Source organism: Dendrobates tinctorius, unplaced genomic scaffold, assembly GCF_039654945.1.
Source record: "Dendrobates tinctorius isolate UK_male_01 unplaced genomic scaffold, ASM3965494v1 ptg000037l, whole genome shotgun sequence".
NCBI classification, from domain to species: Eukaryota; Metazoa; Chordata; class Amphibia; order Anura; family Dendrobatidae; genus Dendrobates; species Dendrobates tinctorius.
This window is the reverse complement of record NW_027361705.1, coordinates 827,309-850,059: the sequence shown is the minus strand read 5'-3', so window position 1 is coordinate 850,059 and position 22,751 is coordinate 827,309. Positions and strand designations below refer to the sequence as shown.

The 22,751-nt window shown below is 42.8% G+C and overlaps 2 protein-coding genes across 5 annotated transcripts in view; one reads left to right on the top strand and one right to left on the bottom strand.

The window, feature by feature from the left end:
- Positions 1 to 5,096: 5,096 nt before the first annotated feature.
- LOC141088009 (uncharacterized) lies at positions 5,097 to 9,960 on the top strand. The gene is made up of 2 exons (XM_073573846.1): positions 5,097 to 6,191; positions 8,409 to 9,960. Exons 1-2 carry the CDS (start codon positions 5,504 to 5,506, stop codon positions 8,513 to 8,515), a joined length of 795 nt encoding a protein of 264 aa, XP_073429947.1. The 5' UTR covers positions 5,097 to 5,503; the 3' UTR covers positions 8,516 to 9,960.
- A 6,732-nt stretch (positions 9,961 to 16,692) lies between these two features.
- LOC141088006 (protein arginine N-methyltransferase 7-like) overlaps positions 16,693 to 22,751 on the bottom strand; it is a 235,930-nt gene continuing 229,871 nt past the window's right edge. For all 4 annotated transcript variants that reach the window (XM_073573838.1, XM_073573839.1, XM_073573842.1 and 1 more), the window contains one exon: positions 16,693 to 17,065. In XM_073573838.1, coding sequence (XP_073429939.1) covers positions 16,901 to 17,065 — 165 coding nt within the window. In that variant the 3' untranslated portion in view covers positions 16,693 to 16,900. The remainder of the gene's footprint in view (positions 17,066 to 22,751) is intronic.

The following is a 22,751-nucleotide window of genomic DNA, read 5'->3' as shown; positions in this document are numbered from 1 at the left end:
TGTGGTGTGTAATATTTACCTTCTGGTGACCATTGTTTCCCGGAGGAACGACAGGGCTTCTGCGTACTTGTACTTGCTCCTGCGTCCTCCAGATCCACTCGGGGCCCGCATCTCTTTATTGAACTCCTTCTTGAAACGATCTCTCACAGACCGCCACCGATTCACAATTCTGTTCCCTGAAACGAGAAAGGAGTGGTTAGTATACAACATCAGTGTTTCCCAAACTCCAGTCCTCATGGTCCCCAGGGGTCATGTTTTCAGGATTTCCATAGTAAATAGAAATCCTGAACACATGATCCGTGGGGACCACGAGGACTGGAGTTCGGGAAACACTGGTTTAAATCAAGCAACCGGTACTGTATATACTTACGCTCTGTAATCTGGGCCCGAACATCGAGGTCCTCCCAGCGGCCCACAAGGAGCGAACAGATTTCCTCCCAGAGTGGTCGGGTAACGATCAGGTCAGCGTGGCGGCGGTCAGCCATATTCCAGAGCGGCTCCCTTTCTCTGACGAGATCGATGAGGCGGTCCACATCATCCCTCCATCCTCAACGTCAGAGTCGGGAGCACGCTGTGAAGGCTGTTAAAGAAAAAGACAAAAATAACATAATTAGCCTCCACAAAAGAAATGAAATAAAAAGTGCAAAAAAACAAAGCAAAAATATTTATACTTACACGGTGGTGACCGCCGCGTTGCTGTCGCCGACGACCCTGGGAGGCACTGCGAGGACCTCTTGGCCAAGCACCAGATTGGGAAGACTAGAGAAGAAAACAAAAAAAGTTATGTCTTTGGATGTAGGCATTTGTTTGCTGTGTGTGGTCTGCAGAACATTGTTTTCTATGTTTTGTGTGTAGTGTGATGTTGTGTTTCTGCGTTTGATGCAAAAAACTTACCAATTGTGAGCCCACTCCAGGTGTCTGTCCACCCCTTCCTTCTTCTTCTGGGAGCTCCTCTTCATCTTGTGATTCCTGTTTTGAAATAAAAGGCCATGAATAGACATATAGTACAGAGAAGATGGATTTTGGAAATAAAAACTTACCGTCAAACGCTGACGATGCGAGGGAGGGCTCCCAGAAGATGATGTGCTGTCTTCCTGGTGGCCACACTCCATGCCTGTGGGTGGTGTTCCAGCTGCTGCCATTGCTGCTGCTGCATCTATTGGGCGGCTGTTGAATAAAGAGAAACAAAGGGCCAATGAATATCTTGATATTCAATAGCTCTAGTTTGGAGGAATGGGTGATTTGATAATTACCGTCTCTCATCTGCTGCTGGACTCCCCTCCCGTTGTTCAGCATGCTGCTCCAATTGGGGTGGTGCTGATGGTGCTGCTGCAGATGTCTCCTGCCTTCTCCTGCGCCTGGTTGCTGTCTTGGGTGGCATGTTGGGTGTGGCTGTGGGTCCCACTGTCTTGCTTTTATATATGTCTTGTGGGCAGAGCTACTGAGCATGCTCAGACCAAAAAACCGGATCCGGCCGCCGGATCAGGCTTTCGCCGGATCCGGCGCATTGCGGCGCTCATAGGCTTTCATTGTGTGAAAAAGCCGGACGCGCCGGATCCGGCGTGTCCGGCTTTTTCGCCGGAGACAAAAAACGTTACAGTAGACGTTTTTTCCAGACGCCGGATCGCGACACATTGCGACACATTGCCGGATCCGGCGAAAACCGGATGAAACGCATGGCCATCCGGCGCGATCCGGCGCAAATGCAAGTCAATGGGGGGGAAACCGGATCCGGCATTACATTTCACCGGATCGCGCCTGACGGCGAAAACCTGATGTGTGAAAGAGGCCTTAATGCCATGACGTCACTTCCGCCCACTAAGGGGCGGGAGGACGCAATGTTAGAGGAAAGGAATAGAATATCCTCCAATGGCAGACCGACGCGTCACTACCACCCGGGGAAACCAAGTCACGTGGAGCGGCCGGCGCCTGGCCGTAACCAGGCAACATGGCAACAAACACGGGTAGCAAGTGCGCGCCGGAAATGCCCGGCGGAATCTAATACATATACTCTGAGTCATATAGAATCAGGCAATGAAAAAAAGAGAAGGGCAAAATAAGGCAGGCACCAGGGGTAATCAGCATATATACCAATATATTTTCCTATAAAAGGACAATCATGATGAAAAATCTCTATACATAATGTAATAAATAATGGACTACATAGATGTAAATTATTCTAACTGCAATTCTATAATAGTCAGTGCATAAACCAAATAGAGGTTAGTCAAATGTGATGATATACTATCTCTTCATTGAATTAGTTATTAATACACATATGTCTATATACAAAGTAGATCCAAGGAGAGTATAGACATCTAATAAATTTATGCTATACAGTATGTTAGACAAAAAATATGCTTTATAGAACATCCAATGATACATTATGTAGATGGCACTAGTCCATAGTGCTCAATCCGAGTCCAGTTTTAGAAAGTATATGTAGAGCCTGTTCAGAGATGCCAAGTCTTGATAAGGTGTCCACAGACTCTTGATAGCAGCAGATAATAGCTCGTTAGGGGATCATCAATGGGACAAGGGGTAAGATGAAAGTTTGTCACTAGAAAAAATATACACAACAAATAAACCACATATAAACACCAACATTGAATTAAAAGCCAATTAAAATTCAGGCAAGGCAATTTGCGGATAAATGAAACATCATAGGGGAACACGAAACTAAGGCACAAATGGTTCACAGAAACGAGGCAAAGCCCTGTGACTCATTTAGACCCTGTGGACACATAGTTCCTAGGATAGTAATCCATCTGCATTCTTTCTGCGCTAATAAGCGCTGTATATCTCCACCTCGTATTCCACTATGAACGTGTTGGATACCCCTAACCAAGAATGATTTTGGGTTGCATTGGTGGAATGCTTTATAATGTTTTGGTATGGTCTTAAGAGTCGAGAGGTCTGTGGCGGTAGCTGCCGCCATAATGTCCCGTACATGCTCCCGTGTGCGGGTTCGAAGTTGACGTGAGGTTAGACCAATATAGATTTTATTACATCCACAGGTAGCATAGTATATCACGTGTGTCGTGCTACAGGTAATATATTGTCTGATTGAAAATTGTTGAAGACCATCAGACGACGTGAAGTTATTAGTGCGTATAATATTTTTACAGGACATGCAATTTCCACAAGGGAAACATCCCTGGGGTGGGCCTTTAGAATTGAAAATATTTTTTATCCGTGGGGCGTAATGGCTATGTACCAGTATATCAGATAAATTGTTACCTCTCCTGGCTGTCATAGAGGGCCTTTCTGGTAAAACGGTTTCTAGAGATGGATCAATTTTAAGAATATTCCAGTGCCGTTGCAGACACTCCCTCATAGTTGACCATTCATTATTATATGTCGAGATGAACCTGATGTGACTCTCAGTTTGTTTGCTTTTCCTGTTCTTTGAATGCAAGAGGGAGGTCCGATGACTCCTCTTGGCCCTCTCATATCCAAACTTGATGTTCCTATTGCTATAACCCCTCATTTGGAATCTAGATTTAAGGTCCATGGCCTGATTTTCAAATCTTTGGTCCGATGAACAGACCCTCCTTAGTCTGAGAAATTGTCCTGTGGGAATGGCCCTGATGGTGGCCTCTGGATGGCAGGAGCTGGCATGGAGTAGTGAGTTTACTGACGTAGGTTTACGATATATATCTGTTTGTAGTTGAAGATGTTCATCAACTAAGATTTTGATATCAAGAAAATCTACCTCGGTCTTACTGACCGTATAGGTTAGTTTAATATTAAGACTATTATGATTTAATCTCTCCATGAACCCATGCAGATGTTGTTCAGTCCCCTGCCAGACGATGAATACATCGTCTATGTATCTCAGCCAGCACTGCACATGGTCAGCGGCCTGGGCCCCCTCCCCCCCAAAAAACCTCCCTCTCCCAAAAACCCAGAAAGAGGTTGGCGAAGGAGGGCGCACAGGCCGCACCCATTGCAGTGCCGCATCTCTGTAAATAAAAACATTCCTTAAAGACAAAGAAATTACGAGTCAGAATGTATTCAAGTAATTCTAGAATCAGATCACAGAGGGAACCATCAAGGCCACTACTAGTCAGAAAAAATCGACAGGCTTCAAGGCCATCCTGATGGCGAATGCATGTGTAAAGTGCCTCGATATCAGCAGTAACCAGAATCATATCATGTTCCAAAATCATGCCATCGATCCTGGCTAGGACGTCCATTGTGTCTCGGGCATAATGTCCCGTACATGCTCCCGTGTGCGGGTTCGAAGTTAACGTGAGGTTAGACCAATATAGATTTTATTACATCCACAGGTAGCATAGTATATCACGTGTGTCGTGCTACAGGTAATATATTGTCTGATTGAAAATTGTTGAAGACCATCAGACGACGTGAAGTTATTAGTGCGTATAATATTTTTACAGGACATGCAATTTCCACAAGAGAAACATCCCTGGGGTGGGCCTTTAGAATTGAAAATATTTTTTATCCGTGGGGCGTAATGGCTATGTACCAGTATATCAGATAAATTGTTACCTCTCCTGGCTGTCATAGAGGGCCTTTCTGGTAAAACGGTTGCTAGAGATGGATCAATTTTAAGAATATTTAAATGGGAATGTGGGCTCATTAAAGCCATGCCCCCTGAAGAAGGACATCTACACCGAAACGTGCGTCGGGGTCTTTTTCCCTGCCCCTGGGAACTACATTATGACGGGTAATTATTCTTACTTTTACATATAGTTATTCATTCTTATCATCAGGCTTGTTTTGAGTATGCGGCCAATTATCAGGGTGATCTATACCCTTTGTACTATACTCTTTCTGTATACAGACAGCTGATATAATTTACTGGCACACTTTCCGTCCTATATGTACTTCTACCATGGGTAGGGTATTTGTTACGATCCAGGGTTTATAGGTCACTACATTGAGGATTGATCCTCGACCCTCTTTTATTTGTTCTGCTCATGTCTGATATTTAATGTTGCTTGTACTAATGTTTGTACATGTCAGCCTTTTTATGATTAAATAAAATTTGGTATTTTTGTATATTAGCTTAGACTCAATCTTTCTTATCTGTTCTAATTGTATTCAGAGTCGTTGCTTATATGTTCATGTTTGAACATGGTGGTATTTTTCCACCACTAATTAGGTATTATGAGTTGGAGATTTCTTGTATTATCTGTATTTTCTGTGTTTTTCACAGCTACTTTCTCCAAAAATTCAATGGACTTTAAGACGCGTGAGCAGACGTGGTTGACACGTATTAATGAGGTCTTTAGTGACCAACCCACAGTATCAGTAGCAAATGGTGGTAAGGATACAAAGGATTTGATTAAGAGGCTCAAGAGCCTCTTAAATAAACGGACACGCATTTGGTGGAATCGAGCTTTTTTAATTAAATACATTGAGAGAGGTCTGGTACCGAGAGGTCTGCGCGTCCAGGTGTTCCCTTCATTCGAGGTGGAGGATAGTGTTTCGACACAAATGGGAGGACCTGGCGAACAACTGTTCGAAAGGCTTTATGGAACTCCTGGCGGCCCAAAATCAGGAAATAATCGATGCTCTAGATCAAGAGATAGAGGGTATCCAAAAGAAACTTAAACAGGAAATCTCCGATGGTGATTTGGAGACAATAAACCAGGAGATCGATAATGAATTCCAAAAGTGGGAGAAAGAAATTTATGCCAATAAAACCTCAAAATTTCAACGAGATACCAGTGATAAACAATCTAACACTATGTATAGGTGGAATAGGAGATCACGTCGGGCCAGGAACCCACCCAGGAAGAGATCTACCTCCTATACATCCTATGCCTCTAGTGAGGAATCCTCCAAATCCATGCCAACTAAACACCAACCTGTTGCCTCACTCCCTACTAGAGATATGCAGGCAACAAAAAGGAAATTTACATTTCCGAATAAACAAGACAAGAGAGATAGGAAGAATAACTTGGAGGTAATTAATTTATCTAAACATGTTCTTACTATAGCTCAACTTGAGGTATTATCTAAGGGCCTTACGTTTTCTCCCACTAACCTTTATGACTCTTTCACAGCAATAAAGGACTTATACTTATTTTCAAGAAAATTGGTCCTTAAGAAGTTACATACAAAAGGAAATATTGATCAAAAGCAATTGATGGATGTGGAGCAAGAAGCCTTACAGGCTTTAGAAGAACTACTTAAAGAACAAGACATGCTGCCTGAAGGTATGTTCCCCCAATCATTCTGTCCACGCTCCACTAGGTTTCCCCCCTTGTCTTTATGTCCCTCAGTGGACATTTTTACGAGACTGGTTGCAGAAGATTTCAAGAAAATCTCTCATAGACGTAAGAAAGATAATCTCACGAATGTACAACGTGGGGCTTTGAGAGAACTACGTTCTTTAGATGACATAATCATCAAACCAGCAGACAAGGGGGGAAACATAATGCTCTGGCCGCAGGATATGTCTGAAAAGGAGGCATACAGACAGCTTAAAGACAAAAACACCTACCTCAAACTTGATCATAGTCCTTTAAAGGCCTTTTCAGCAGAACTAGAAATCATTCTAAATCAAGCCTTTGAAAAAGGCATTATTCCTAAAAAGATATTAGATGGCTTATTAACTAAATTTCCAAAAATACCAACGATATACTTTGTACCTAAAATTCATAAAAATGCCACCGATCCACCGGGACGCCCAATTGTGTCGGGCATAGGGGGGCTATGTGAACCTATATGTAAATTAATTGACTACTACCTTAAGCCCTTGGTTGGGGCTTTGCCCTCCTATGCCCGAGACACAATGGACGTCCTAGCCAGGATCGATGGCATGATTTTGGAACATGATATGATTCTGGTTACTGCTGATATCGAGGCACTTTACACATGCATTCGCCATCAGGATGGCCTTGAAGCCTGTCGATTTTTTCTGACTAGTAGTGGCCTTGATGGTTCCCTCTGTGATCTGATTCTAGAATTACTTGAATACATTCTGACTCGTAATTTCTTTGTCTTTAAGGAATGTTTTTATTTACAGAGATGCGGCACTGCAATGGGTGCGGCCTGTGCGCCCTCCTTCGCCAACCTCTTTCTGGGTTTTTGGGAGAGGGAGGTTTTTTGGGGGGGAGGGGGCCCAGGCCGCTGACCATGTGCAGTGCTGGCTGAGATACATAGACGATGTATTCATCGTCTGGCAGGGGACTGAACAACATCTGCATGGGTTCATGGAGAGATTAAATCATAATAGTCTTAATATTAAACTAACCTATACGGTCAGTAAGACCGAGGTAGATTTTCTTGATATCAAAATCTTAGTTGATGAACATCTTCAACTACAAACAGATATATATCGTAAACCTACGTCAGTAAACTCACTACTCCATGCCAGCTCCTGCCATCCAGAGGCCACCATCAGGGCCATTCCCACAGGACAATTTCTCAGACTAAGGAGGGTCTGTTCATCGGACCAAAGATTTGAAAATCAGGCCATGGACCTTAAATCTAGATTCCAAATGAGGGGTTATAGCAATAGGAACATCAAGTTTGGATATGAGAGGGCCAAGAGGAGTCATCGGACCTCCCTCTTGCATTCAAAGAACAGGAAAAGCAAACAAACTGAGAGTCACATCAGGTTCATCTCGACATATAATAATGAATGGTCAACTATGAGGGAGTGTCTGCAACGGCACTGGAATATTCTTAAAATTGATCCATCTCTAGCAACCGTTTTACCAGAAAGGCCCTCTATGACAGCCAGGAGAGGTAACAATTTATCTGATATACTGGTACATAGCCATTACGCCCCACGGATAAAAAATATTTTCAATTCTAAAGGCCCACCCCAGGGATGTTTCCCTTGTGGAAATTGCATGTCCTATAAAAATATTATACGCACTAATAACTTCACGTCGTCTGATGGTCTTCAACAATTTTCAATCAGACAATATATTACCTGTAGCACGACACACGTGATATACTATGCTACCTGTGGATGTAATAAAATCTATATTGGTCTAACCTCACGTCAACTTCGAACCCGCACACGGGAGCATGTACGGGACATTATGGCGGCAGCTACCGCCACAGACCTCTCGACTCTTAAGACCATACCAAAACATTATAAAGCATTCCACCAATGCAACCCAAAATCATTCTTGGTTAGGGGTATCCAACACGTTCATAGTGGAATACGAGGTGGAGATATACAGCGCTTATTAGCGCAGAAAGAATGCAGATGGATTACTATCCTAGGAACTATGTGTCCACAGGGTCTAAATGAGTCACAGGGCTTTGCCTCGTTTCTGTGAACCATTTGTGCCTTAGTTTCGTGTTCCCCTATGATGTTTCATTTATCCGCAAATTGCCTTGCCTGAATTTTAATTGGCTTTTAATTCAATGTTGGTGTTTATATGTGGTTTATTTGTTGTGTATATTTTTTCTAGTGACAAACGTTCATCTTACCCCTTGTCCCATTGATGATCCCCTAACGAGCTATTATCTGCTGCTATCAAGAGTCTGTGGACACCTTATCAAGACTTGGCATCTCTGAACAGGCTCTACATATACTTTCTAAAACTGGACTCGGATTGAGCACTATGGACCAGTGCCATCTACATAATGTATCATTGGATGTTCTATAAATCATATTTTTTGTCTAACATACTGTATAGCATAAATTTATTAGATGTATATACTCTCCTTGGATCTACTTTGTATATAGACATATGTGTATTAATAACTAATTCAATGAAGAGATAGTATATCATCAGATTTGACTAACCTCTATTTGGTTTATGCACTGACTATTATAGAATTGCAGTTAGAATAATTTACATCTATGTAGTCCATTATTTATTACATTATGTATAGAGATTTTTCATCATGATTGTCCTTTTATAGGAAAGTATATTGGTATATATGCTGATTACCCCTGGTGCCTGCCTTATTTTGCCCTTCTCTTTTTTTCATTGCCTGATTCTATATGACTCAGAGTATATGTATTAGATTCCGCCGGGCATTTCCGGCGCGCACTTGCTACCCGTGTTTGTTGCCATGTTGCCTGGTTACGGCCAGGCGCCGGCCGCTCCACGTGACTTGGTTTCCCCGGGTGGTAGTGACGCGTCGGTCTGCCATTGGAGGATATTCTATTCCTTTCCTCTAACATTGCGTCCTCCCGCCCCTTAGTGGGCGGAAGTGACGTCATGGCATTAAGCTGGCAGCAGGAGTCATCGTCTTCCTGTCCTTTCATTATTAGGTGTTGGCCGCCGTATGTGATCTGGTCTCCCGGGTGGTAGTGACGTCCTTCCGCCCCACTGTGGGCGGAAGTGACGTTGTGGTATTAAGCTGGCAATAGGAGTTATTGCCCTTCCGTTCACTGATCCCCGGGAAGTGGCTAATGACGTTTTAGTATGGTATTGGAGGACATGTCGACACCTGTGTAATACCATTGGCCAACATGGATATGTGAGACGCTTACCTATGATGACATAGCAGCATCATCTGCTACTTATGCGCTTATTGGTCAAATAGCACACGTAGTGGGTATTTAAATGGGAATGTGGGCTCATTAAAGCCATGCCCCCTGAAGAAGGACATCTACACCGAAACGTGCGTCGGGGTCTTTTTCCCTGCCCCTGGGAACTACATTATGACGGGTAATTATTCTTACTTTTACATATAGTTATTCATTCTTATCATCAGGCTTGTTTTGAGTATGCGGCCAATTATCTGGGTGATCTATACCCTTTGTACTATACTCTTTCTGCATACAGACAGCTGATATAATTTACTGGCACACTTTCCGTCCTATATGTACTTCTACCATGGGTAGGGTATTTGTTACGATCCAGGGTTTATAGGTCACTACATTGAGGATTGATCCTCGACCCTCTTTTATTTGTTCTGCTCATGTCTGATATTTAATGTTGCTTGTACTAATGTTTGTACATGTCAGCCTTTTTATGATTAAATAAAATTTGGTATTTTTGTATATTAGCTTAGACTCAATCTTTCTTATCTGTTAAAATTAATAAAGGGGATGGGGGAACTACATTAAACAGAGAGATTAGCAAAATTAGGATTATTTAGTCTAGAAAAAAAGACGACTGAGGGGCGATCTAATAACCATGTATAAATATATAAGGGGACAATACAAATATCTCTCCGAGGATCTGTATATACCAAGGAAGGTGACGGTCACAAGGGGGCATTCTCTGCGTCTGGAGGAGAAAAGGTTTTTCCACCAACATAGAAGAGGATTCTTTATTGTTAGGGCAGTGAGAATCTGGAATTTCCTGCCTGAGGAGGTGGTGATGGCGAATTCAGTCGAAGGGTTCAAGAGAGGCCCGGATGTCTTCCTGGAGCGTAACAATATTGCATCTTACAGTTATTGTTAGGTTCTTTAGAAGGACGTAGATCTGGGGATTTATTCTGACAGAATTTTATAGGCTGAACTGGATGGACTAATGTCTTTTTTCGGCCTCACTTAATATGTTACTATGTTACAACCCTAAACAGCTTTTCAACACTGTCAATTCTCTACTCCGTTTCCCAGTACCTCCTCCCTCTCCTCTCATTACTGCTGAAGACTTTGCTTCTTTCTTTAGGCAGAAGATTGATACGATCAGAGAAAGCTTTGGCCCGCAGCCCCCAATGCCTCTCTTAGCTGCTGAGCCCTGTTCGTCTAAAACCAGCTTCTCAACCATGACAGAAGATCAGCTCTCCACCCACCTGTCAAGATCACATCTCACCACTTGCACGCTTGACCGGCTCCCGTCCCACCTCATCCCTAACCTCGCGTCTTCATCCCAACCCTAACACACCTTTTCAACCTTTCACTTACAAATGGTGTCTTCCCCTCATCCTTCAAACAAGCCTCAATCATACCCATCCTCAAAAAGCCCTCCCTTGACCCATCCTCTGTGTCTAACTATCGCACAATCTCTCTTCTCCCTTATGCCTCAAAACTACTGGAACAGCATGCCCATCTTGAACTGTCCTCCCACCTGTCCTCCTGCTCCCTCTTTGACCGCTTACAATCTGGCTTCCGACTGAATCACTCAACTGAAACTGCCCCAACTAATATCACCAACAACCTACTAACCGCCAAGAGCAAGCAACACTACTCTGTCCTCCTTTCTCCTGGACCTGTCTTCGACACTGTGGACCATTCCCTCCTGCTACAGATTCTCATCTCTTGGCATCACAGATTTTGCCCTATCCTGGATTTCGGCATATCTAACAGACCGAACATTCAGTGTCTCCCTCTCCCACACCACCTCCTCACCTCGCCCCCTGTCTGTCGGTGTTCTCCAAGGCTCAGTTCTAGGACTCTTCCTCTTCTCCATCTACACCTTCGGCCTGGGACAGCTCATAGAATCCCACGGTTTGCAGTATCATCTCTACGCCGATGACACGCAGATCTACCTATCTGGATCTGACCACAATGTCTGTCTGCAATTTCAGCGGTTGGTTACAGAGACGAGCGCCTCTCAGTCTGGAAGATACAGCACATCGTGCCTCACGGAGTTAGCACACTGCAATGGGGAAATTTCACAAAATCAGGAGAAGTCTCCAGCAAATTTCAGTTGATTATTAGGAATCTCAGCCTCAACACATCCTGCGATCATCCGATTGTTGGGGGCCATCTTCATAGGATTGTACAAAAGGAAGCATTAAAGAATATTCATTTACATGAGCGGAATTACTGTGTCATACACACATGTGAAACATCCACAAAAGCAGAAAATATTGCAAAGTGAGAAACCATTAGGAAGAAAAAGTGTCCCAAAACTAGAATTGCAGTATATAAAGACTATTGTCAAACAAGAAAATGACCAGAAGAGATATAAATATATTTTACTTTAAAGGACACATATTCAAATATTGTACAAGCATGGTTCCCTACCTAAATAGTACTTTTCACCTGTCTGCGACTGCCCTATATATTTGAGAAATAGTGGCCAGCCGCAGACAGATGACTTTACTAAAACACATACAGGAAAAAAGACCATAACAGTCCCCAGATACACCAATTACATGGTAAATGACCCGACTTTCTACAAAAAGTCCTGATACTGAGCGGGATCCTGCAATCATTCATGGTCCACTTACTGTCAAAGCGCAACATAATGTAAAAGTCTTACCGTGAGATCTCCCATTTTTAACTAAAAGTAATGTAACAGCACTGTTTTACTGGAAAGTACAAAATCTTGTGATGACAGTGTGATCTCCAGTGTTGAGAGTAAAAGCAGGATATGCAGAGTTGTGGAGCATGTGGGAGATTAGACCTGAGTGTTGTTACAAAGCTTTATAGAATCATAGAATCGTCAAGTTGGAAGGGACCTCCTGGGCCATCTGGTCCAACCCCCTGCTCAAAGCAGGATTCGCTAAATCATCCCAGTCAGATGTCTGTCCAGCCTCTGTTTGAAGACTTCCATTGAAGGAGAACTCACCACTTCTCGTGGCAGCCTGTTCCACTCATTGATCACTCTAACTGTCAAAAAGTTTTTTCTAATATCTAATCTGTGTCTCTTCCCATTCAGTTTCATCCCATTGCTTCTAGTCTTTCCTTGTGCAAATGAGAATAAAGTTGATCCTTCTACAATGTGACAGCCCTTTAGATATTTGTAGACAGCTATTAAGTCTCCTCTCAGTCTTCTCTTTTGCAAACTAAACATTCCCAAATCCTGCAACCTTTCCTCATAAGACAGGGTTTGCAGACCGGTCACCATTCTGGTCGCTCTTTTCTGAACTTGCTCCAGTTTGTTGATGTCTTTTTTAAAATGTGGTGCCCAAAACTGGACACAATATTCCAGATGAGGTCTGACCAAAGAGGAGTAGAGGGAAATAATGACTTCACGTGATCTAGACTGTATGCTTCTGTTAATACATCCTAGAATTGCATTTGCCTTTTTTGCTGCTGCATCACACTGTTGACTCATATTCAGTCTGTGATCTATTAGTATACCCAAGTCTTTTTCACATGTGCTGTCACTTAGCCCTATTCCTCCCATTCTATATATGCTTTTTTCATTTTTATTGCCCAGATGTAGTACTTTGCATTTCTCCCTGTTAAAAACCATTCTGTTAGTTGCTGCCCACTTCTCCAGTTTATTTAAATCTTTTTGAATCCTCTCTCTCTCTTCTCTAGTATTAGCTATCCCTCCTAGCTTTGTGTCATCAGCAAATTTAATCAGTTTACCCTCAATTCCTTCATCTAAATCGTTGATAAAGATGTTGAACAATACAGGGCCCAGGACAGAGCCCTGTGGTACCCCACTTGAGACATTCTTCCAACTGGATGTGCAGCCATTTACGACCACTCTTTGGGTCCGATCACTAAGCCAGTTATGAATCCACCTAACAGTTGCCTTGTCCATTCCATACTTAGTCATTTTTTCAATAAGGATTGTATGAGAGACTTTGTCAAATGCTTTGCTGAAGTCAAGATATACTATATCTACAGCATTTCCTTGATCCACCCAATCAGTGATACCGTCATAGAAGGAAATTAAGTTAGTCTGACATGACTTATTAGTTAGAAACCCATGCTGACTCTGTTTAATCACTTCATTCTTATCCAGGTATTGACATACATGTTGTTTAATAATTTGTTCAAAGATCTTTCCTGGTATAGAAGTCAGACTCACCGGCCTATAGTTACCTGGGTCCACCTTCTTCCCCTTTTTGAAGATAGGAACAACATTTGCTCTTCTCCAGTCTTCTGGCACTTCTCCTGTTCTCCAAGAATTTTCAAAGATTATGGAGAGGGGTTCAAAAATTTCTTCTGCTATCTCCTTCAGTACTCTGGGGTGTAATTCATCTGGACCTGGAGATTTGAATTCATTTAGGTTAGCTAAGTGTTTCCTCACTATCTTTCTGTTTATAGATATCCTCCCTGTCCTTAATAGGACAGTGAATAACAGTTGATGTTGCATTTCCTTTCTGAGAGAAAACAGATGCAAAATAGGAATTTAAAAGTTCAGCCTTCTCAACATCCTGTCTTACCATTTCATCATTTTCATCCTGTAAAAATCCTATAGCATCTTTGACTTTTCTTTTACTTTTGACATATCCCCAAAATCCTTTATTATTGCTTTTGACATCTCTTGCAAGCCTCAGTTCATTTTCAGCTTTAGCTAATCTGATTTGTGCCCTGCAGGTTCTGCAGACAGCATTATATTCTTCTTTAGATATGCCTCCCTCTTTCCATTTTATAAACATTTTTTTCTTCCTTTTTAGCATGTGCTTAAGTTCTGTGTTCATCCATCCTGGTTTCCTTAAATGCTTCCTATTCTTCCCTCTTTTCGGAATTGTTAACAACTGTGCTTTGAGAATTTCATTTTTCAAGATTTCCCATCCTTCCTGGACATTTTTGTCTTTAAGGATATCCAGCCATTGGATCCCTCCAATTCTCTTTCTGAATCCCTTAAAATCTGCCTTTCTGAAATCTAACATTGACGTCTGAGTCTTCACAGGTCTTCCACCTCTAGTAATCCAAAATTCTAAAATAGCATGGTCGCTACCTCCTAGGGTCCCAGCCACTTTTACCTCCTCAACCATTTCCTCCCTGTTTATAAGGATTAGATCCAAGGTAGCAGTTCCCCTTGTTTTCTCCCTTACCTTTTGGAAGATAAAGTTGTCAGCAAGAGAGGATAAGAATTTCCTTGACCTGTTAGTTTTGCCTGAGAGAGATTCCCAACAAATGTCTGGATAGTTGAAATCTCCCATGACAACTATGTCATATTTTTTGGAGAACTTGGCCATCTGATGCATAAAGAGTTCATCTATATCTTCGGCTTGCACAGGCGGCCTGTAGTAAATGCCTACAATGGTGTCCTTTCCATTGTTCTGTCCTTGTATTCTTACCCAAACAGTTTCCACAGAACTCCCAGTCTCTGAAGCTTCAATCTCTGTGCAGATATACGCGTTTCGAACATACAATGCGACACCCCCTCCTCGTTTATCAAGTCTGTTTCTTGCAAATAAGTTGTATCCCTCTAGTCTTGTATTCCAATCATGTGTATTGTCCCACCAAGTTTCAGTGATTCCAATTACATCATATTTCTGTTCCTGTGTTAGTAGTTCCAATTCTCCTTGTTTGTTGCCCATGCTTTGTGCATTAGTATAGAAACATTTTAGTTTGTGATTGGTTTCTCTTTCTCCAATATTTTTATTAAATAGATTCTTTCGTCTTTGTTCTTCCTTTCCACTTCTAATAGCAGAGTTCTCAATAGCATTTGTCAGGTGTATGGCTTTTTCTGGTCTTTTGCTTCCCTTCCCATGTTGTTCTAGTTTAAAGCTCTCCTTACAAGTGTAGCAAGGCGACTTCCAAATACATGCTTTCCAGTCTTCGTAAGGTGCACCCCATCTCTAGCAAGTAGTCCATCGTATAAGTAGTTCACTCCGTGATCCAGAAATCCAAATCGTTGCTGACGGCACCATCGACGTAGCCAGTTGTTCACCTGCAGAATCTTATTCCACCTCCTTGTTCCATGGCCATCCACTGGGAGGATGGAAGAGAAGACCACCTGCGCTCCCAGTTCTTTCACTTTCTTGCCTAAGTCTTCAAAGTCTCTGCAGATGATTTCCAGGTCGTTTCTTGCGGTGTCATTTGTCCCCACATGTAGTAGCAGGAATGGGTAGTCATCTGTAGGTCTGAAGAGTCCTGATATCCTGTCAGACACATCTTTAATTTTTGCACCTGGAAGACAGCACATTTCTCTTGTAGTTATATCCGGTCTGCAGATAGCGGCCTCTGTTCCTCTCAGCAGGGAATCCCCCATGACCACCACTCTCCGTTTCTTCTTCACAACATTTTTCTTTCTCCATCCAGGAGGACTCTGAGGGCGTACAAGGTTGCTGTTTGTTGGCAAAGTCTTATCCTGATGTATTTCTTCATCGTTTTCCTGCGTGAGAGCCTGGTACTGGTTTCTGAGCAGTATGGGTGCTGACTGCCTCCTGATCCTCCTGCTTCTCTGGGTCACATGTCTCCATTCCTCTGTTTCTTCAGGTGCACTTCGAATTTCTTCTCTTTCTGTAACATGAAGAGATAATTCTGCTCTGTCCAAGAACTCTTCACCTTCCTTAATGATCTTCAACGTAGCTAACCTCTCTTCGAGATTTTGCAACTTTTCCTCCAACAGGGACACAAGCTTGCATTTGTGGCATGTGAAGTTTGGCTTTTCCACTGGTAAATCTGTGAACATGTAGCAAGAAATGCAGCTCACCAAATGGCTCCTGGCCTCTTCCATCTTGAGATTTCTTAAAAACGATGAAAGATGAGCCAAATTTCGCGCGCCGGATAGGCGCGCAGTTTTTCCGATTTCCTCTTTTCAGCTGCAACCGCCAAAACCCAGTGATCGTTGAGCTCGCGGAGACTCTTCACTTATCCCAGAAGGCACTGGGAATATGCAAATGATCTCCTCAAGACTCTTCCCCTGGTTTTCCGATTTCCTCTTTTCAGCTGCAACCGCCAAAACCCAGTGATCGTTGAGCTCGCGGAGACTCTTCACTTATCCCAGAAGGCACTGGGAATATGCAAATGATCTCCTCAAGACTCTTCCCCTGGTTTTCCGATTTCCTCTTTTCAGCTGCAACCGCCAAAACCCAGTGATCGTTGAGCTCGCGGAGACTCTTCACTTATCCCAGAAGGCACTGGGAATATGGAAATGATCTCCTCAAGACTCTTCCCCTGGTTTTAAAGCTGGGCACTTTACACTGTAATTAGTGACTGTCAGGGACATTTTTATTAATATAAAGTTACCATAGTAAAATGATTTGTGGCTGTCCACTATCTCATAAAGCAGCCATAGACACAGTCAGGTATTCTTTAAAACACAGAAGTTAAATAACTTGTACTAAAAAAATCTGAGACAAAACACAATAATCAGGGACCCTGCAGGGCACAACATTCCCACTGAGCCCCTGAAGGCTAACGCTGAGGGGTAAAACTCATGCGGACGTCTCCCAGCTGTGACTTAAATGTCAACTGGTAAGTGATCAAGCTCTGGCTGTCCTTCAGGGCCGAGCCCAGGTCCCAGAGAGAGCTGAAAAAGTAAACTGCTTGCTTGCAGTGTGGATACCACTGACAGCTGCCCTGGAATACAGAAAGGCAAAAGACAGGATTCCTTATTAATATTGCTTTCCAGAATAAGGTTACCAAATAAATAATTCAAAATAATATCATTTTGAGACACTTTTTAGAAAGCACTCTGGACAGTTGTGTAACTCTCTGGCACTCTACAAAATCAATCATTTCCGTAAATAAAATAAATGGTGCCCTAGTGAGGGAATTTTCTCAGGGACTGCTTCTCAGTGGGTTTAGGTTCTCAGAGAAGATGATAAGCCCTAACTGATCATTGATCTCCCTTCAAGGTATTTTCTATATGGTACCACATATACTCAAGTATAAGCTGAGGCACCTAATTTTGAGACGAAAAATTGGGAAAAATTATTGACTCAAGTCTAAGACGGGTATGCATTGTCACCTCATCCCCATCTTGTCATACATGGCTCTTCATCCCCATCCTGGTATGCATGGCTCCTCATCCCCATCCTTTTATAGTACAGACCAAAAGTTTGGACACACCTTCTCATTCAAAGAGTTATCTTTATTTTCATGACTATGAAAATTGTAGATTCACTCTGAAGGCATCAAAACTATGAATTAACACATGTGGAATTATATAATTAACAAAAAAGTGTGAAACAACTGAAAATATGTCTTATATTCTAGGTTCTTCAAAGTAACCACCTTTTGCTTGATTACTGCTTTTCACACTCTTGGCATTCTCTTGATGAGCTTCAAGAGGTTGTCACCGGAAATGGTTTTCACTTGACAGGTGTGCCCTGTCAGGTTTAATAAGTGGGATTTCTTGCCTTATAAATGGGGTTGGGACCATCAGTTGTATTGTGCAGAAGGTCTGGACACAGCTGATAGTCCTACTGAATAGACTGTTTAAAATTTGTATTATGGCAAGAAAAAAGCAGCTAAGTAAAGAAAAACGAGTGGCCATCATTACTTTAAGAAATGAAGGTCAGTCAGTCCGAAAAATTGGGTAAACTTTGAAAGTGTCCCCATGTGCAGTGGCAAAAACCATCAAGCACTACAAAGAAACTGGCTCACATGAGGACCACCCCAGGAAAGGAAGGCCAAGAGTCACTTCTGCTGCGGAGGATAAGTTCATCCGAGTCACCAGCCTCAGAAATCGCAGGTTAACAGCAGCTCAGATTAGAGACCAGGTCAATGCCACACAGAGTTCTAGCAGAAGACACATCTCTACAACAACTGTTAAGAGGAGACTTTGTGCAGCAGGCCTTCATGGTAAACTAAACCAAAAAACCAATCCACATAGTCAGGTGGAAAAGCCTCTAGACCAATACATTAGACCAAAAAAGAACAAACAAAGGGGAATATCTAAAAAATAATAATAATGTTATTTAAACCCAATATAGTTGAGGCTACACATTAGTGTATATTGGAATACTCAGAATATTAATCATGTAGCAGTAAACCCTAAAGAAATAGAGGCTCACAATGTATCTAAAGATAATGCAAAAATTTATTAATCATGAAAAAGTGACAAAAAGTTAAATCATGGGTATGCACACACAAATAGGCAGGGAATAAGGGAAAGGGGAAAGAGGAATAAGGGTGTGGAGTAAAGAGCATAACTTTACAGCAGCAACCATTACAAAAAATAACAAAATAAGTAAGATGTAAAGTTTATAAGTATCCGTTGCATGCATATGAATTATAAATATACCACACTCCTAACAGAGAAAAGAAAAAGAGGAACGCCTCCTGAACTCCATAAAGCGGCAGCACTGCAGCTGTAGCAGCTGACATAACAGCTGAAATTGCAAAAAATGTGATGCAGGAGAGTCAGTTAATAATAGACCAACTGTGTCCGATAAGGTAGAAAGTAAACTGGATACAGGTCAAGTATAAGCGCAGGGTAGCACCAAAATCTCTAGAGTTCATTACCTTCGGACATGTTGCAGTGCGGTCACGAGATAGGAGACAGGAAGGGACCCTCTTAAGCCTCGACGCGCGTTTCACCACTTCCTTGTGGTTTCATCAGGAGGCGTGTCCTGATGAAACCACAAGGAAGTGGTGAAACGCGCGTCGAGGCTTAAGAGGGTCCCTTCCTGTCTCCTATCTCGTGACCGCACTGCAACATGTCCGAAGGTAATGAACTCTAGAGATTTTGGTGCTACCCTGCGCTTATACTTGACCTGTATCCAGTTTTCTTTTCTACCTTATCGGACACAGTTGGTCTATTATTAACTGACTCTCCTGCATCACATTTTTTGCAATTTCAGCTGTTATGTCAGCTGCTACAGCTGCAGTGCTTCCGCTTTATGGAGTTCAGGAGGCGTTCCTCTTTTTCTTTTCTCTGTTAGGAGTGTGGTATATTTATAATTCATATGCATGCAACGGATACTTATAAACATTACATCTTACTTATTTTGTTATTTTTTGTAATGGTTGCTGCTGTAAAGTTATGCTCTTTACTCCACACCCTTATTCCTCTTTCCCCTTTCCCTTATTCCCTGCCTATTTGTGTGTGCATACCCATGATTTAACTTTTTGTCACTTTTTCATGATTAATAAATTTTTGCATGATCTTTAGATACATTGTGAGCCTCTATTTCTTTAGGGTTTACTGCTACATGATTAATATTCTGAGTATTCCAATATACACTAATGTGTAGCCTCAACTATATTGGGTTTAAATAACATTATTATTATTTTTTAGATATTCCCCTTTGTTTGTTCTTCATGGTAAACTAGCTGCTAGGAAACCACTGCTAAGGACAGGCAACAAGCAAAAGAGACTTGTTTGGGCTAAAGAACACAAGGAATGGACATTAGACCAGTGGAAATCTGTGCTTTGGTCTGATGAGTCCAAATTTGAGATCTTTGGTTCCAACCACCGTATCTTTGTGCGAAGCAGAAAAGGTGAACGGATGGACTCTACATGCCTGGTTCCACCGTGCTTTGCTGGTGACACTGTTGGGGATTTATTAAAAATTGAAGGCATACTGAACAAGCATGGCTACCACAGCATCTTGCAGCGGCATGCTATTCCATCCGGTTTGCGTTTAGTTGGACCAACATTTATTTTTCAACAGGACAATGACTCCAAACACACCTCCAGGCTGTGTAGGGGCTATTTGACCAAGAAGGAGAGTGATGGGGTGCTACACAAGATGACCTGTCCTCCACAGTCACCAGACCTGAACCCAATCGAGATGGTTTGGGGTGAGCTGGACCGCACAGTGAAGGCAAAAGGGCCAACAAATGCTAAGCATCTCTGGGAACTCCTTCAAGACTGTTGGAAGGCCATTACTGGTGACTACCTCTTGAAGCTCATCAAGAGAATGCCAAGAGTGTGCAAAGCAGTAATCAAAGCAAAAGGTGGCTACCTTGAAGAACCTAGAATATAAGACATATTTTCGGTTGTTTCACACTTTTTGGTTAATTATATAATTCAACATGTGTTAATTCATAGTTTTGATGCCTTCAGAGTGAATCTACAATTTTCATAATCATGAAAATAAAGAAAACTCTTTGGATGAGGTGTGTCCAAACTTTTGGTCTGTACTGTATGCATGGCCCCTTCATGTCCATCCTTATTTGCATGGCTCCTCATCCCTATCCAGGTATGCATGGTTCCTCATTCCTATCCTGGTATGCATGGCTTCCTCATCCCCATCCTGGTATCCATGGCTCCTCATCCCTATCCTTGTATGCATGGTTCCTCATCCCTACCTTGGTATGCATGGTTCCTTATCCCCATCCTGGTATGCATGGCTCCTCATTCCTATCCTGGTATGCATGGTTCCTCATCCCCATCCTTATTTGCATGGCTCCTCATCCCTATCCAGGTATGCATGGCCTCCTCATCCCCATCCTGGTATGCATGGGTCGTCATCCCCATCCTTGTATGCATGGTTCCTCATCCCTACCCTGGTATGCATGGCCTCCTCATCCCCATCCAGGTATGCATGGCTCCTCATCCCCATCCTGGTATGCATGGTTCCTCATCCCTACCCTAGTATGCATGGTTCCTCATCCCCATCCTTGTTTGCATGGCTCCTCATCCCCATCCTGGTATACATGGCCTCCGCATCCCCATCCTTGTATGCATGGCTCCTCATCCCCATCCTTGTTTGAATGGCTCCTCATTCCTATCCTGGTATGCATGGTTCCTCATTCCTATCTTGGTATGCATGGCGTCCTCATTCCCATCCTTGTCTGCATGCCTCCTCATCCCTATCCTGGTAAGTATGTCATCGTCATCCCTATCCTTGTATGTATGGCCCCCATCAGACAAGCATAAAAAAAAAGAAAAGAAAAAAAAAATCCTGCTTACTGTCTCTGCGCTCCCTCACAGCATCTTGTTCCAGTGACAGCAGTAGCAGCGGCCAGGCGATCACGTGTCCCGGTTACTTAACCCCTTAACAACCAGGGGCATTGTTGGTTTAGCATTTTCATTTTTTGCTCCCTTTCTTCCCAGAGCCATAATTCTTATTTTTTTGTCAAAATGGCCATGTGAGGGCTTGTTTTTTCTGGGATGAGTTGTACTTTTGAACAAGACCATTGGTTTTACCATGTCGTGTAACAGAAAATGGGAAAAAAAATTCCAAGTGCGGTGGAATTGCAAAAAAGTGCAATCCCACATGTTTTTTGTTTTGCTTTTTTACTAAGTTCACTAAATGCTAAAGCTGACCTGCCATTATGATTCTCCAGATTATTACGAGTTCATAGACACCAAACATATCTAGGTTCCTTTTTATCTAAGTGGTGAAAAAAAATTCCAAACTTTGTAAACAAAAAAAAAAAATTGCATCATTTTCCTGAGTAGAGTGTGCTCTGATCCCTGCTGGAATCGGTGCGCCTCTGATGCGGTAGGACTCCTGAATAACCAAACTAATCCATCTGGCTATGGTCGATTTTGAGGCAGCAAGTCCTTTCCTGCGACCTTCAGGGAGCACGAACAGCGCGTCTGACTGACGAAAGGGTGCCGTCTGCGACACGTACCTCCTGAGTGCTCTCACCAGGTCTAACGTATGCAGGGCCTTTTCCACACGGTGTACCGGTGCTGGACAAAAAGAGAGCAAGACAATATCCTCATTAAAATGAAAAGAGGAAACGACTTTTGGCATAAAAGGAGGAGCTGGTCTAAGAACCACCTTGTCTTTGTAAAAGGTCAGAAACGAGGCTCGGCAAGATAACAAAGCCAGCTTCGAGACCCGCCTGATTGATGTTATAGCTACCAGAAACACCACCTTCCAGGAAAGGTATGACACAGAGATATCCTGTAGCGGCTGGAATGGAGCTTCCTGCAGAACACTTAGGACCAGGTTAAGGTCCCAGGCGTCCATAGGTGCCTTATAGGGAGGTACGAAGTGGGAGACCCCCTGAATGAAAGTCCTTACCTGCAAGTTGGTAGCAATCTTGCTCTGAAAAAGGACGGATAAAGCCGATATGTCTCCTGAGAGAACTGGGGGCCAAGCCTGAGTCTACGCCAGACTGGAGAAAAGCCAAGATATTAGGGATGGAGAATCTCAGTGGCGAACAACCGTTGCCCCGACACCATGCAAAGAACACCTTCCAGGTGTGGTGGTAAATTCGTGCTGAGGCAGGCTTCCGGGCGCTAACCATCGCAGCAACCACTTTGTGCCCAAACCCCACCTGCGTCAGAATCCAAGATTCAACGGCCAAGAAGTCAAACACAGGGCCCCTGAGTTCGGGTGGCAGATCGACCCTCGAG